The sequence below is a fragment of the Tyto alba genome, unplaced genomic scaffold (genome assembly GCF_018691265.1).
Source record: "Tyto alba isolate M040663 unplaced genomic scaffold, T.alba_DEE_v4.0 Super-Scaffold_20000042, whole genome shotgun sequence".
Taxonomy (NCBI): Eukaryota; Metazoa; Chordata; class Aves; order Strigiformes; family Tytonidae; genus Tyto; species Tyto alba.
Window position 1 is genome coordinate 9,730,040 of NW_024881293.1, and position 15,620 is coordinate 9,745,659.

At 55.7% G+C, this 15,620-nt stretch overlaps 1 protein-coding gene across 2 annotated transcripts; it reads left to right on the top strand.

Moving 5' to 3' along the window:
• The first annotated feature begins 4,110 nt into the window (after positions 1-4,110).
• On the top strand, positions 4,111-13,966 carry TLE5 (TLE family member 5, transcriptional modulator). 2 transcript variants are annotated; one of them, XM_032993194.2, is made up of 7 exons: positions 4,111-4,394; positions 4,785-4,882; positions 6,339-6,402; positions 8,767-8,811; positions 10,411-10,473; positions 11,959-12,033; positions 12,712-13,966. In XM_032993194.2, the coding sequence occupies exons 1-7, from the start codon at positions 4,368-4,370 to the stop codon at positions 12,928-12,930; spliced, it is 591 nt and encodes a 196-aa protein (XP_032849085.2). In that variant the 5' UTR covers positions 4,111-4,367; the 3' UTR covers positions 12,931-13,966. The 2 variants fall into 2 exon arrangements, with proteins under 2 accessions (XP_032849085.2, XP_032849084.2); XM_032993193.2 differs by having other exon boundaries at positions 4,115-4,394; positions 12,709-13,966.
• Positions 13,967-15,620: the final 1,654 nt, after the last annotated feature.

Here is a 15,620-nt window from a genome sequence, read left to right on the forward strand (position 1 = left end):
GACTAAGCTGTCCACGTTGGCAGCCAAGTCCCTGGTTCCCCTCTGTGGCTCTTCCAAAGGATGGTCTAGCTTCCCTTGCAGCAGACACACTTCCTGGAAACCCATCTGCAAGCTCAGCCCAACCTCGATTCAGTCCTGGGTGCAGCAAGACCTGGGTCCTGGGTGCTGTCATGACCTTGCTCCTGGCCAAGGTGTTGGGGAAGTGGGGGGGACCCATCTGCTTCAGCTGCAGCTTTCTAACATTGCCGTAAAACAGCCTCACAGCAGACAAATGTTGGTTCACTTGGAGAGCTCCTACACATGTGCTCAGAGCTCCCTTCCTGTGCTGGAAAAAACCCTCATTTTCTGAGGTGGGCTGTAGAGATCCCCTCCTTTTACCAGGGTGTGTTTAAAACAGGGTCTTCCATGCACTGTTTTGCTGACATGCCCAGGCCATATTCACCCCTGCAGACACATGCAGGCCCACTGCTTGGGCAAGGTTATAATTCCCCCTTCTTCAGATGCAGATACATCGCCTGGCTGGAGACAGGCCCATTAAAGAGTCATTTACTAGGCACAAGCGAGTTTGTGTTCCCCTGGATTGGGATTTGCCAAGATTATACCATAAATTAGTGTGTTTCCTGGAAGAAAGTAAGGAGAGAAAAAAAAAAAAAAAAAAAAAAAAAGATAAAATGGAGCATTTTGTAGCCAACATAAAAGCCAATAAAGGAACATTTCATTTCTTACTTGGAAGGCAGCAACTGCGAGTTGTTGCAAAGAGAAGGGAAGGCAATGCAGGGCAGTGTGAGCAGGAGTCCTGTGCTTTCACCATGACCAAGGGAAGACTTGAGATGCATGTTCCTGTTGCCCCCACACTGCTGGGGAGCCTGGATGGGGCCAATGCTTCCAGCAAGCTGGCACTGTGGCTGCCCACCCGTTCCCCGACACACCTCCGAGAGGCACTGTGAGCCCTTTCCTGAGGCTGGGGTCTGAGCGGGGTGTCTGAGTGGCAGAGGCATGGAGGGTGCATGCTGATGAGCAGAGGGAAGCTTCGTACTGTCAGCCTGGAGCCCAGGAAGAGTGCCTCTGCATCATCTTCTGGAAAGTTCAATCTCCTCTTGTAATTATTATTGTTGTTTAAAGAAGTCCATCAACCACAGGAAGAGCCTGGTCCTATTTTTATCAAGGACAAATGCTTCATGGCTGTGGCAGTATCATCGTTAGGAATACCTGTTGTTTCAGGTTGCTACGTAGCAACTTTGCTGCTTTATCTCAACTGGAAAAAAATTTATTCAAGTTAAAGAAGAAATCATAATATCTAGATGAGCAATGTAGGGGTAAGCTGGAGAAGGAGAGCAGAGGTCCTACCTGGCTTGGCAGGTAGACAGATATTCTTGAGTGTCTCGCAAAAGTGTGTACATAGCTGTGCTAAAAAGCAGCGACCACTGGGTAAGGAACATGCCTTTGGCCCTGGCTGCCTTCCTCGTCTTATCTGAGGGGACTGATAAGGTAGAGCATACGGTCTGATGATCTCACCTCAAAGTTTGTCCTGTTCTGCATCACAACCAACCTCTGCAATATCCTGGATGGGAAGATATCAACAGACAGCAACTACTCTGCAAGCACAGCACACCAGATCATCCTTCAGCACCTCTAATGTGGGCAAAGTCTATAAAATGGGAGAAACAATCTGCCATGTATTTAGGGGCCATCTCTTCTTACATGTGTGTACATGTTGCACAGGGCCGTTGACATTGTGGTTTGAGTCTCTAGCTGCTGCAGGAATATACATAATCTGTTCTTCCAAACTAGCAGTAAACATGGGCCTCCCAGACCCACACATATGCTCAAAGGGTTTTTTCAACTGAGAGGAGTAACGTATTAAAACAGCATGGGAGCCCTTCTGCAAACAAAGCTGGAGCAGTCTGAATGGTACAACCCCCCACAGGCAGTGGCTGTGCAAGAGGATCCCAAGCTCCGGGTGCTCCCCTCAGGATGAGCTGGCCCAGCCCAGAATCTTCTCAGTGGCCACACACAGGCTCACAGGGATGGACCTTGCACCAGCACCCCCACTGCAGAGTGCAGGAGAGAGCCCACCACCTCTGATTTCAAACACGTGATTCAAAGTATATCATTTGCATGCTGTACATTTCTTCTGAACTTAACATAATCATCTCTGTAATAGATACCTAATTCCTATAATGGAGTGGGGACTATTACCTGCAAGGCCAGTCTGTTCGGTGCTGGGGGCCAGGAATGGCAAAGCTCTCAACCCAGGCACTGCATATCTGAAACATCACATAGCTGAGGGCCAAACACTTCTGCATCCCATTGTCCCTTCCTTCCCCCCACACAGCAGCAAGGTGACAAACCTGTCAGGGTACATGAGATGCTCCAGACTTGCTCCAATGCCTGCCACTAAAGAGAAAACTCAAAAGAGAGGCAGGCGGCCTTAGCTTTGTAGGGCGATGGCAGTGACCTAGTCTGGTCTCCTGCACACACCAATTACAAACTGCATCTCATCACCCTTGTGCAAAGCCCAAGCTAGGGTGGCTCAGTTTCTGTACATGTAAGAAGGGGACCAGGATGCTGACCAGTCGCGGGTAAACTGCCTACCCTGTCTTCCAACCCTTATTCTGCAGGGACATAATGCCTGCCTGCACTATTAATAATCCTTGGCATGAAGCTGTCACAGTTTTCACTAATATGGAGATGTCAAAGTGAAAAAGCTACTGCACAATATGCAGAAGGTGTCACAATAACTCAGCTGCTATATTGTTCTCTTTAAAAATAAATACCACAACAGCCCAGCCCGCATTGCTGGAGTCATGACGTGTGGGGTTTTATTTTTAATCAGAAAATGTACTGATTTTTAAAGATAGACACAGAGCAGCATCTGCAATTGATGAAAGCTCCCTGTGTGCTCACACACGCCAACTGTATTCCTGCCTGCTATTCTCAGGCTGGCTTCCAAGGACCTGATCCCGCCTCAGCTCAGGCACATCTGTGTGTGTGGTTTGCAAGAGGCCCCATGGCAACAAAATCCTTCCAGCAATAAAGTCTGTGGCTAAATTCCCCACCTCTCTGCCCTCTGTGGGGATGCAGTCGATCCCCCTAGAACACAAATTGCTGGGTCTGCTCCTCAGGCAGCAGGTTTAGGACCAAAGTTTGCATCCAGAGCAGAATTTGCCATTGTTTGAAGATGGGAAGTTTGTGTGGGGCCAGTTGCAGGTGAATTCCCTCGCTTTTGCCTTCCTTGCTGCTCAGTAAAGGCAGCCTTGAAGTAAAGCAAAACAAACCCCTGTGTAAACAAACCCTATTCTCCCGCTTGGGGAAGGATGTGAGAATGAGCTGCATCCGATGGCGTTCCCTGCATGGCCAGCATGGTTCAGATCCTGCGGTGTCACATCAGGTTTAAGAATCGGTGAGAAACTGGAGCGGTGGCTTCATTAACAGCAAGGCTTTCCCTTCTCTCTGACACCACGGAATAAAGATGCAATGCCGGGAGCCGTGATAATTATTTTTACTGGGTAGGCCAACGCTCTTCTGCACTAGAGAGCTGTGAAAGGCGGGCAGCCTCATCGCACGGCGAGACCCGGCACTGCCCAGAGCTCCCCCGACCTGGCGACGGGGACTGCAGGTACCGGCGCCTGCCCTGCAGAGCCCTGCCCGGCTCCCGTCCCGGGGCAACCCCGCGGCCTCCACGAAGAGCTGCCGCGGCAGCGCCTCGGCCCCCGGGCCCCGCTCCGCGGCTAGTGTCGAGCCCGGGGCCCTGCCCCGGCCCCGGCGGCGAGGAGGGGCCCGGGGGAACGGAAGCGACTCCCGACGGGCTGCAGACCCGGGAGGGTACGGGGGACTGCAACGGCCCGGGCCCGGGCCCAGGGCGGGTGAGGGCGCGGCGGCGGGACGCCCGGGGTTGGGGGGGGGGAAGGCCCGGCCCGGCCCGGCCCGGCCGCGGGGCGGGTGAAGACAGGCGGCCGAGCAGGGCTTCCAGCCGGGCGCCCCCCGCCGCCCCCGCCGCGCGCAGGGCCGCCCGCAGCCCGGCCCGGCCCGGCCGGTGCCCGCGGCTGCCGGCGCGGCGCGGCGGGGGCGGGGACCGGCGGGGGCGGGGGCGGCCGTGGGCCCGCCCGGCCCGGGGAGGCGGCGGCGGCAGGTGGTGCCGAGCAGCCGCAGGACGGAGCCGGAGCCGCAGCCGCCATTAGACAATAGGCGCCGGCGGCGGGAGCGGCGCGGGGCGAGCGGCGCGGCCGGGGCGGGGCGGCCGCTGAGGCCGGGCCCGGCGCGGACAAAGGCGGCGGCGGCGGCGGCGGCGCGGGGGAGCCGCAGCGGGCGCGGGGGCGGGCGGCGGCGCTGGGCCGCTCCGTGCAGGGGCCGAGCCGCAGCCTGACATGATGTTTCCACAAAGCCGGCACTCGGTACGGCGCGGGAGGCCCGGGGCGGCGGCGGGGGGCGCGGGCCGGCCCGAGGCGGGGGCCGCGGTGACCGAGCGCTTCCCGCCGCCGGCAGCGAGGGGGCAGGAGTCTCCGCAGCCCCGGCCGGGCGCCGCGCCGGTGGAGCCGCCCCAGCCGGTGCGGCGGGGCCGGCGGCAGCGCCCGGGGGAGGCCCCGCGGGTGACCTTGGGCGCGTCCCGGGCCTGAGCGCAACGGCCCTAGGGGTGCTCCGCCGGCCCTTGCGGGGGGCTCGGCCCCCGGTGCGAGGGGAAGCGTCCCGGGGGCGGCGGGGCCGGGGCGGGCCCGGGGCCGCTGTGCGGGTGGGACGGGCGGGCTGCCCGCCCCGACACCCATCGCTGTCTCCTGTTGTTCAAGGGCTCCTCTCACCTGCCACAGCAGCTGAAGTTCACGACCTCTGATTCCTGCGACCGCATCAAGGACGAGTTCCAGCTCCTGCAGGCCCAGTACCACAGGTACGTGCTCCCACGGGCCCAGCCCAGGTCCCTGCCCCGCAGCCTCTGCCGTGCTGGCAGGCGGCTGCACGGCGCACAAGAATCGCTCAGATTCTTCTGCCTCCTTGCCTTGCTGCACGGACCAAAGGGGAACACCAAGGAGGGGACACGGTCGTGTAGCTTGGATCACCTTTGGCTAGAGGAGGACCTAAGGTGGGAGATTAGTTGTGTCTATTTGGGAGCCCAGCGAGGGGAACATGTGTCCTCCCTCTCCAGCCATGCTCTCTTCTCTGAGCACTGCTTGGCCAGGACCGGGCAGAGGCTTGCCAGGCCTCCTGTGTCTTGCTGGGAGTTTTCCTCAGTTCTTCTCTCTGGCTGCCATTCCTGGATGACAAATGCTGCAGGGAGCACTTAAATCCAAAAGCTTTCTCTTTTCTGCATGTGTGTGTGGAAATACTTCTACTGACCTGAATGCTGGCTTGTGATGATCTGTTGCTGTGTGTGTCTGTGTCTGAAATAAATGTGAAGCTCTTGGGTTGAATTGACCGGGTGCCCTCTGCCACGGCCTGGCAGGCTGAGAGGTGCTGGTTGTGGCATGTGCCTCAGTGCCATGCAGCCACGACTTCCTCCTCTGCCTTCGCCAAGCCTGGGCTCCGCCGGGCAGCCAGATCGCAGATTTGCAGTGGTGGAATTCTGGCAGAAGCAGGCAGAAAAACTGCTGGGAAATAGCTATTTCCTGGTGACCCCATGTCTCTGGGCAGTGCCAGCAAGGGAGTAGGGGAGTCCAAGAAACATGCCTGCTGAAAGGGAGGCTATTCCCCCACTCCACTCCACCCCCCTTGGACTTAATCTGCTCAAGAAGAAGCAGGTTTTGTGTAGGTGAAGCTGTTTCTTGTTTGAAACCTAAAACCGCAGCACATGCTGGCTGCAGTTGCTCGGCTGGTGAGTTGGAGTCTCATAAAACACTGGGAGCAGCGGCACTTTCTCTGAAGGGTGTGAAGAACCTAGTGGAGAGAAAAAAATCCTTCCTTGTGGAGGGATATGCTGCACTTGAGCCTCCTCCCCAACCATCCAGAAACGAATCTGGCTTTGGTTTTGAAGTTGTATTGGAGCATCTCTTAAGTGCTGCAGACAGGCCCATGTTAGAAGCTGTCCCCAGATGCTGGGCAGCCACTTCTGCTTCTGCCCAGCTTTCTCTTCCCACCGAAAGGATTTGCCTGGTGGGGAGGTCAGTGTCCAGCTGCTGGATACCCTTGTGTTGCTTCTCCTGAAGGTGTGTCGGTGGGAGTAGGCTCTCTTGAGATGGCCAGTGTGCTAGCACAGCGTGGCCCAGCTCCGACAGTCCCTTGGAGTCTGGACAGTGGTGTTCGAGAAGCCAGCCTGGCCAGGATGAGGCCCTGCAGGAAGCAGCTGCTCTGCGGTGATCAGCTCTTTCACCTCCTGTTTGTGGTTTTCTTACTGTTTTCTGGCTTTTCAGCTTGAAGCTGGAATGTGACAAACTGGCCAGTGAGAAATCGGAGATGCAGCGTCACTACGTCATGGTAAGGACCGGCCCCGGCAGCCAAGAGTGTGTGGGTGGGGGCTCCGGCAGTGAGCCGGGCCTGGGTTTTGTCGGGCAGGGAGCCTTCACCCTGGGGAGCGACAGGTCTCTAGGCAAGGCTGGCAATGACTTTTCTGAAAACGGGGCTTTCTGATCTTTTGTGTTGTCTGCATGCGGCGGATGGTTGAAATGAGGGGAGGTAGCAGAGAATAGTTGGACGTGGAAAACTGATAGGCCCAGTGGCTGACTGATGGGTGGTGGTAGAGTCCTTCGCCTTGCCACTGTCTGACTGCTTGACCTTATTCCCTGTGCCCTGGGTGAAGTGGCAGCTCTGCACCCAAGGACCTGCAGGGTGCTGGTGTGCAGGTGTCTGGGGACTCCAGGAGAGTCCTGGCCAGTGAAAGACAAAGCAATGCTCTGAGAAAGCATGAAGCTGGGAAACCCCAGAAGCCTGGTGGGAGTTGGAAGCAAAAATCAGCTGCTGTGTGAGAGCTAAACCCTCTGCACCTTCTCATGACCCTGGCAGCCTTGCAGAGCTGTGGCACTAAGCGCTAGCATGTCTCACCGGTGCATGTGTCCTAACACAGTGTGCAAATCCCAGGGCAGTGCCTGGTAAAAGCATGAGATGTGGTGCCATGTGTGGGCAGCAGGCTTAGCTATAACTTTCTAAAAAGAAGTCTGCCAGGAAACAGCCATGTTCTTGTAGGCAGGGTGATGGTTTGTCTGCCAGGTAATGCCTCGGCCTTCCCACACATGGAAAAGCCCAATAGCAGAGAGGAGGGATGCTGGGCAAGGCTGTGGTCTGTTCCTTTCCTGTCAAGCAATCAACAGGAGGTTGTGATGCTCTCCATAACGAAGAGCTGGTGCCTGCTTGACAGCTGCTGCACCTGCCCTGGAAGGAAGAGATAAGGTGTAGAAATTAATACAGCAGCTCTTCATAGCAGAGTTAGGACTTTAGGACCGGGAATAAAGGAGCTGGCCTGTCCAGACTCCGAGGCTGTGGGGAGCAAGGTGTGCTTGGGACTGGGGACGAGGAGGTTACAGCTTTCCTTGTATATTAATGGGGAAGCCTGCCCTGTTCAAATGACTGCTTCCTGGGCCTTGCAGCCTGCATGGAGACTCATCTCCAGGTGTGGCTGAGAGATTTTTTTTTTTTTTCCCCCTTAATGCTGACAGTCACCAGAATTGATTCCGATTACCATCAGCAGGTCGGCGGCAGAGGGGAAGGGATATTGCTTGTTGGAACACGAGGCTTTGCAGGTGCAGCAGCTCCTGCCTTGTCTGTGTGGCTGAGCTGGAGTCGCGCAGAACTGCTGTCGCTCCCCACCACAGCGAGTCACGGGAAGCGAAGAGGAGGGCTTCTGTGAATGTGCAAAGCTGCTACAGCTGCTCTGATTTTTGAATAAGTCACAATTAGCAGCTTGGGGGTCGGGCTTCTGCTTCCTGCTCAGTCTTCAGAATGCAAAGAAGCTCTCAGAGTCAGCCGCGGTGTTAGAGCAGACTAAAATCATGGCGATACCAAGCTGGGCGCTTCTCAAGCTTACAGCGTTGATACCAAAGTGCCAGTGATCTTCTCCTTGAATTAAATGAGCGCAGATGTGGATTTTTCTTTCCCTTCAGAAGAATCAGGATTGCAGCCTGCAAGCTGAGGAAGGAGATTTCTAAACGCTCAGACATCAGCCTTAACACAGCTTCTCCCAGGGGTCAGGAATTAGCTTCTCCTGCCAATAGATTGCTCTGTAGCTGCCTGTTGCTGCTGTGCGGGGGTTTTCTGGGTGTTTTTTTTGGTGTGTGTGGCTTTTTTCCACATAGCTTCTTCCCAAACAGCTGGAGCTGTGTGCGGCTGGATGTGTTACTTGTTAGTTGAAGCCCAGTTGTGATCTCTTCCATTTGCTGCTGAAGCAGCCACGTGGGCTTTAGGATGTTGGTCAGGCAAAGCCTGTAGAGTCAGGCTACATCTCTTTTGGCTGTGGATATGAAGTCTGTGGAGCCTTGAGCCTTTTTCCAGGTTTGAAGCAGCATCACTCACTCTCACCTTGATGCAAACTGCTAAAGGGCATCTGTGAGGGGTGTTGTGTGGGGCCCAGGTGGCAAGTTCCCAGGTCTCTGTCTGCAGCAGTGTGAGGCTGGAGCAGGGCGGGCAGGGAGTGCCTGGACTTGGTGCTTCTGCCTTTGAGCTGCAGAGGGTCTCTGTCTGTGTTTGCCTCCTGCTGTCTTTGTTTCCGAGGGCTGGCCTCTCCTTCCATCCTTGCCCAGCCTTTGCTAGGAAGGCAGTAATAGTTCCCAGCACTGCTGTATGGAGCCACTTTACCTGGTGGAGACTTGACTTACAATTTCTTTTGTTTTCTTCTCTCCCACTCTGCAGTATTATGAGATGTCCTACGGGCTGAACATTGAAATGCACAAACAGGTAGGGTGAAGGCATTTCCAAATGCTCTAGTTCCTGGGGAGGGCAGGTCGTCTGTTGTGCTTTGCCCTCTATTACGTTAGTGGTATTTCAGGAACTAGAAATGCCATGAACCTGTAAATGTCAGAGTTGCCTTTGAAATGCAGGGACCCCCCACCTCTCAGGATTGCAGTGCCTGGACTGAGGGCTCCCACCCTGGGTTGCAGCCACACTCTGTTTCTCCCCAGGGCCTGAATAAGTATTTGAGCACTGGACAAGGCAGTGAAGGCAGTCTAGAGCTGCAGCTCAGAGTTGGTCAACAGACATAAACCTGGGGTGGAGGGCAGGAGCTGACACTGGGTCCCTCCCACCCTGCTCCCAGGATGGGTTCCTGGCCCTCCCACCTTCCCTTATGCCCAGAAGGGCTTGTGATCACCCCAGCATGAAAAACACCTTTGGCTCCCCCTGAGCTCTTGCTGCAGTCAGACCAGAGAGCACTTCTCTTGGGCTGTGATTAGGCAACATTGATGGCAGACCTTCCAAGAAAACCTCCTTGTGATGGGGACTATACTGCAGCCTGGATAAGTTTATTCATTACCCTCACTGGTGCTTAAGCTGTTAATTATCCCCAGTGGCTAATTACCTGTGCTGTTAACAACATGAGCCTCCTCTGAGTCTGACCCTTATCTGGCTTCAGCTTCCTGTCACAAAGTTGTGTGAGTGTCATGCCTCAGTTATAAGCCTCTTAGCATAATTCTGCTCCCCACAAAGGTGCTTGGTGCCTCTGATCCCATTGCCTTCTTGGTAAGCCCCTGAAACTGGCTTCCCTGGGAAAACCTGCATCTTGGTAGAGGATCTGAGCCACAAATCATTACTGCTGTCCCATGAATTGTCTCCCAGCCTAGTCCGCTCTCCTATGGTGCTGGTGGGCTCCCTCAGCTGGTTTTGGTGCATGCCTAAACCCTTTGGCTCTAAATTGCTTTTGACTCCATTGGAAAGTGATTTGTGAAGGGCTGGTAGATCTCCTCTTTCCCAGGAGGAAAGCATTTAACACCCCAAAATTTGCCACCTGCTTGTATGAATCTAGTGAAGAAGCTGTCCGGTCCCTGTGGTCTCCTCGAGTAACCCCAGGTCTGCTGCTCTGCTGCGGGGAGGCTGGCAGCGGGCAAGCGCTTGCCTTTGGGGCTAGGAAGTCCAAGGAGCCAGGGAGTCTCTGGGGCAGAGCAGGGGGTCTTGGCAGAGGCAGCACATGTGTCTGTGTCCGTATGGCAAATGTAATTCAATGCATCCCCACCTGGGTCTATAATAATTTCCTCTCTGGTTGCTCTCAATTCATTAAATGAATATTGGAGACCCAGAGAGGGAAGAGAATATTGAAAACTAGCTCTTTGCAGTTAGCAGGACTGATTTATTTAACTGTGTAGGGAAGGGCCTTGCGGGTGAAGTGACCTCTCCATGGCACCAGGGTGCTGCCAGCATCTTTCTGGGGGCGGGGGGGGGTGTTTTCTTAGGGTTGTGTGAGGACTCAGGCCCTGCCTGGGGAAGGAAGAGGTGGGGCAGCTGGTGCTGAGGGTGGTTGGTCCCAAGCTGATGCCTTTCCTCTGCATTCTTCCTGCCTTCTAGGCTGAAATCGTCAAGAGGCTAAATGGGATTTGTGCACAGGTTCTGCCCTACCTTTCGCAAGAGGTGAGTCCCCTGGCTCAGCCTTGGCTCTGGCTCAGGGCCATGTTGGCAGCGGGGGAGCAGAAGCCCCATCCTCCTGCAGGGCAGTGAGTTGCCACAGCCCTCCTGCACAGGCAGCTCCTCGCCCCTGGTCTGGGGAACCTCGTTGCTTGCTCTCAGCCCCTGCACAGGGACGAGCCCTTCAAGACAGGTTTGGCCTGGAGGCTTTTGAGCAGCCCCTCAGGTGCTGTGCAGTGGCTAATGTGCCTGTCTGTCCCCTTTGGTGGTGACTGTGGACAAAGATGGACTCTCTTCTTTCCTGCCCATGATTCCTGAGTCATTGGCCACTTCTGCATGGGTGGTGGGAGCTTTGGGTGGCTAACTGGGGGAGGAGGGCATTTAAAAAAAAAAGAAAACCTCCATATGGATCCTCCTTGAGATCTGGTTTCTCTGCCTCATTAATTAATGCAGCTGATGGGCTCCTCCCACTCCCCTGAGAAATTAATTGGGAGGGCTTAGGAGTTGCTGCCTGAGGCAGCAGAAAGATGAAGGACTTCTAGTGCAGTATCTGTCCAGCTCCCCACACAACCCCACAAAGGCTAAACTTCATGGCTGGTTTTCTGGTCAGGACTAACTGTGGGATGGAGGCTGTGTTTCTTGGTCTGGGTTAGCTGTGGGGTTGAGGGATGGGCTGTTTTTCAAAGCCACTTGTTCCCAGGGAAGACAAAGTGGCTTGCTGATCAGATCATAGCTGCCTAATAACTAAGCCACAACTAATCCTTTTGCATCTTAATGCAACCCCTTCATCCTCCCCAACCCTGTCCTGCTGCCAAGATGGGAAGAAAAATCCACTTGCCAGAGTGCAATGGACAGGCCTGGTGTTTGAAGACCTTGTGCTCTCAGAGGAGCAAGTACAGTTTGTCCTTTATTTTTTAATGTATGTGATACAGCTGTTTTTCTTGCTTGTGTTTGGAGCAGCTGTGCTAGGCCCTTTCACAGCAGCATCTTCTGGCTGCTGCAGTTGGGACCTGAGATGTGTCCCGAGGGGTGGGAAGCTTCCCAAGAGCTTCTGATTTTAGGGCTTGTTTTCCTAAGGGGATCTCACTTTGTGTCAGCTCTGGGTAGGAAAGGGGAGGCAGGGTAAGAGGCATTGCCTACCTTGGAGCCTTTCTGGCCAAGGACCACTGGGCCTGTGCAGAGCAGGACAAGGATGGCAGTAAGAGGGGACCTGCTTAACCCTGTGGTGAGGAACTGGAATGAGACAAGTGTGCCTCCTTCCCTGCTTTTCACTACTGTAGACCTCAGTAGTGTAAGGTCCTTGTTACAAATGAAGTATGTGCAGCTGTCTCCAACTGTGGGGTTAACCAGCCTGCTCTGTGCCCTGACATCTCCGTGCTGGCAGCTGAGATAATGTCTGTGTGTGTGTCAGACCCAGCAAGGCTGAGTCCCTGTTCTCCTTCCCTGTGATGCTAGAAGTGACCGTGAATGCCTCTGTTCTCTCCACACCAGCATCAGCAGCAAGTCCTGGGAGCCATTGAACGAGCCAAGCAGGTTACGGCGCCAGAACTGAACTCCATCATCCGTGTACGTGATGCATGTTTAGTTCGGGTTCGGAGGGATGGGAGTCTGTGCCTTTGGCCTTCAAGACAGAGCTGGGCAGGGGAGTCAGGAGCTGGGGATGTGCCTCGCATGCTGGGAGCAGTCTGTTCCATGTGCAGTGCTGCAGCTCTGCTGGGATGAGGCTGCGAGTGCTGGACTGGTGCTGCTGGCATGGGGCTGGTTTTGTCTAGACTTGTTATGACGTGGGCATGGGTTTACAGGGGAGCACGGATTCCTGCCCTAACCCAGCAGGGTGCAAGGAGAGGAGCTTTGGTTTTGAGCAGGAACTGCAGCAGCTCCTTGACATGAAAACACCATCTGTTCTTGGCCAAGTTCAGGAGGGCTTTAACCTCATCCTTGGAGCATGCCAGAGTCTGAGGCCGGATGCCCTGTGGGCTAGGGGCTCTGTGTGTTGTGCTGGGGACGTGCTGTTGAGTCTTCTCTTGAGGCTGTCACAGCTCAAGGACTCTAGAATAGTTTTTTTCCCACCCTCCCTCCCCCTGAGGCTGACGTGCTTCCCAGGACCCTGAGGTCCCTGGTTTAAGCTTGGCTGCTGGCACAGTCTGTCTGGGCAGCCCAGGCCCTTGGACTGGGGTCCAAGTACACTCAAAATGACAATATCCCTCTCCTGTCTTCCTGTCTGTCCATCGTTCTCTACAGCAGCAGCTTCAAGCTCACCAGCTGTCACAGCTCCAAGCCCTTGCTCTGCCTCTGACTCCGCTCCCCGTGGGCCTCCAGCCTCCATCCCTCCCTGCTGTCAGTGCCGGCACTGGGCTCCTCTCGCTCTCGGCCTTGGGCTCGCAGGCTCACCTCTCCAAGGAGGACAAGAACGGCCATGACGGGGATGCCCACCAAGATGACGACGGGGAGAAATCGGATTAGAGTGAATGGGGGGATGGGGGGAGGGGCTGCCTGGGGGGTGGGGGAGGCGGGTTAATGCAAGATGCAGTATCTCTCTCTAGTTGCTGCGCAGCAGAATCGCGGGGGCTTGTGTTTGGTGGCAGCTTGCCAGGCCTGTTCCCATGGGCAGCAGCGCCTGGGGGGTGCCCCCACCGCCATCCCCGCGAACGGGCTGCTCCGCAGCAATGCAAGCTCCATAGCAGTAACCGTGTGGCCGATCGTGCTCTCCCTGTGCCCAGCCTGGCTTCCTCGTCCCTGCTCCCGCTCCATCACCGAGCTGAGCCAGAGCCTGGCTTGGGCTGCTCTGGGGCCGCTTGCCCCCCGGCTGTCCCAGCTCCTCGGTGCCACGTGGCTCCCCTCCACCTGCCGCTCCCCCCTTGGTATTTAAAGATGCCCCTTGATCCTAACAGTTTCTGCACAACTCCCTGCTGGGATCCCTGCCCCAAAACCATCTCCCTCCCCAAGCGCTCTTGATCTTGTCGCATCGCCCCGTCCCTGTCCTCCCCGTGCCCCTCCTGCACTAATACCAGGCCGGCATCTTGCTGTTCTGCATGTATCTGTTCCTAACCAGTCCTGCGGCAGTATGACATGCTCCGGCCGCAGAGGTTTCTCCTCAGCTGCTCCTTGGCCTTGGGCTGGAGGGGGAGCCTCCGCCACCCACTCCCCTTTGGCATTGCACCCCCGGCTTCAGGGGGCTCGGGTGACTGGGCAGAGGGGCAAGCAGACAGAGCCTTTCCTGGTCCTCCCCCTCCCTGTGCCCCTGCCCCTGTGTAGAGGATACAGCAGCTTTCTCTGTTCTTATCTACGTGCGCTAGCGTGTCTTCTAAAAAAAAAAAAATGGAACAAAAAAAGAATAAAATTAAATAATAATCTGGTGTTTGTATATAGTCCTTTAGAAAGATCTTGTTTTGCTTTTTGTGTTTAATCACTTGACCTATAATAAGAGGAACTGAAAATGCTGTATCAAGGACGTACAAGCTGTGCCTTTCAAATAAAGAAATAAGAAGGTTGGTTAAAACCATGACTTGCTGCCTGCTTTCTTGCTGCCTTCGGGCTGACTTTAAAATACTTCCCTCCCTCTCCTGCGTCCCCAGATAGGGGACATGATGGGGTTGAACAGGTAGCTTTGCTGGCTAATGTTGGACTCTGCCTTGATTTCCCTGTGCACTGTGGGCTGTGGGACGTCTCTGGAAGAGCTGCCCTCCCCCCAGGTGAGTGTGTCCCAGACCAGCCCCTGCCTTACCCGGAGAGATGAGACGCCCCTCGCTCTGGAGGTTTCTCGGTGAACCAGAGAAGGGGGGTTAATGTTGGCACTTCTGGTTCTGGCTTCTCTCTTGCTGTTGTCTCCACAGCTTCTGCCAGAATGAGGGCTTTGTTGCCCACATCCTGCTCCAAGATGCCATCTCTCCTACAGGCATTCTTCCGGAGCCATGTGCCCATGCTAGAGCTTTGGCTGGGGTCTGCCGGAGCTGCGGCACAGAGGATGCCTGGTCAGGGTCAAAACGAGCTGGAGACCAGGGCAAAAGTTGGATGGTGGTGAAAGAGGCCTGGGAGCTCTCTGGATGAGAAGCAAGGAGATCTGAGCGACGTGCCACCAAGGGTTATCAGCTCTTTGCTGAAGCAGGAGCGGCGTGGTTTGGTGATGCATGGGAATGGTCCCTGTGGGCTGCTTCAGATCTGCTCTGCAAGTGCATAATTCATTTTTCCTGTGGGTGCAGAGGATAAGCTGCATCTGTGGCACTCAGCCCCTCTGGAAAATCTAGCCTGTGTTGCCCTGGGGCTGAGATTGCTGTAATGGAATTGGTTCTCAATAATCAGAGCTGTCCTCTGGCTTCAGAGCCTGCTCTGTCCTGATAACATCATCCCCTCTGTATCTCCCAGGCCCGCTGGAGTGGGGAAATTTCCTTCCCCTGGAAAGGGAGCTGTGTTGGGGGTGGGGGTGTCTCAGTGCCCCCGGCTGCCCACTGGGGCCAGAGGACTGTGGTGGTGCATATGGGGGCCCTGGTTAAAACCAGGAGGGGAGTGGCAGCCACTGAGCTTCTGGCCTGCTGGCTCTGGGCAAAGATCAGGCCGGATGCCTGATGATGGGATTTGATGGGATTTTCTGAACTGGCTCAGGTCTGGCTCCAGAGTGTGATGCTTTGGGCTGAGGCCATGTCTGCTGCAGCCAGTCCAGGGTGAAAGAGGCTTGAGGGAAGGTGCATGGTGCTGCATGAATGCCTGACGAGGCTGTGGTTCCACTCTGCCCCTTCCCCGGCGTGGCTTCTGATGGGTTTCTTCTGGTGCAGACCAGCCTGCTGCAAAGAGGGGGGCTGGAGGGACTGGTGTGTGGCAAAATCCCACGTTCCACTGTCCTGGGAGAGCTGGCCAGGCCTGGCACACCCATGCTGCGGCTTTGGATGGGTTACAGAGCCCATGGGCAGCATGAGGGCTTCACAATGCTCCCGTTAGCTGCCTGTGTCGCCTTGCCTGCATGATCTGGGGGGGTGGCTGGGGCAGGGCTCCCAGCACAGACTTGCAAAGGATGGAGGGCGAAGGATCTGCAGAGGGCTGCAGCTCCAGTGGCGGTCTTTGAACTCTGGCTGCTGGCTGGGACTCTGCAGAACTGTCGGGGGGTCTCAGCCCTGTCCCCTGCCTGACTGGGTGCCCAGTGCAGGGCCCGGTGCTCTGGG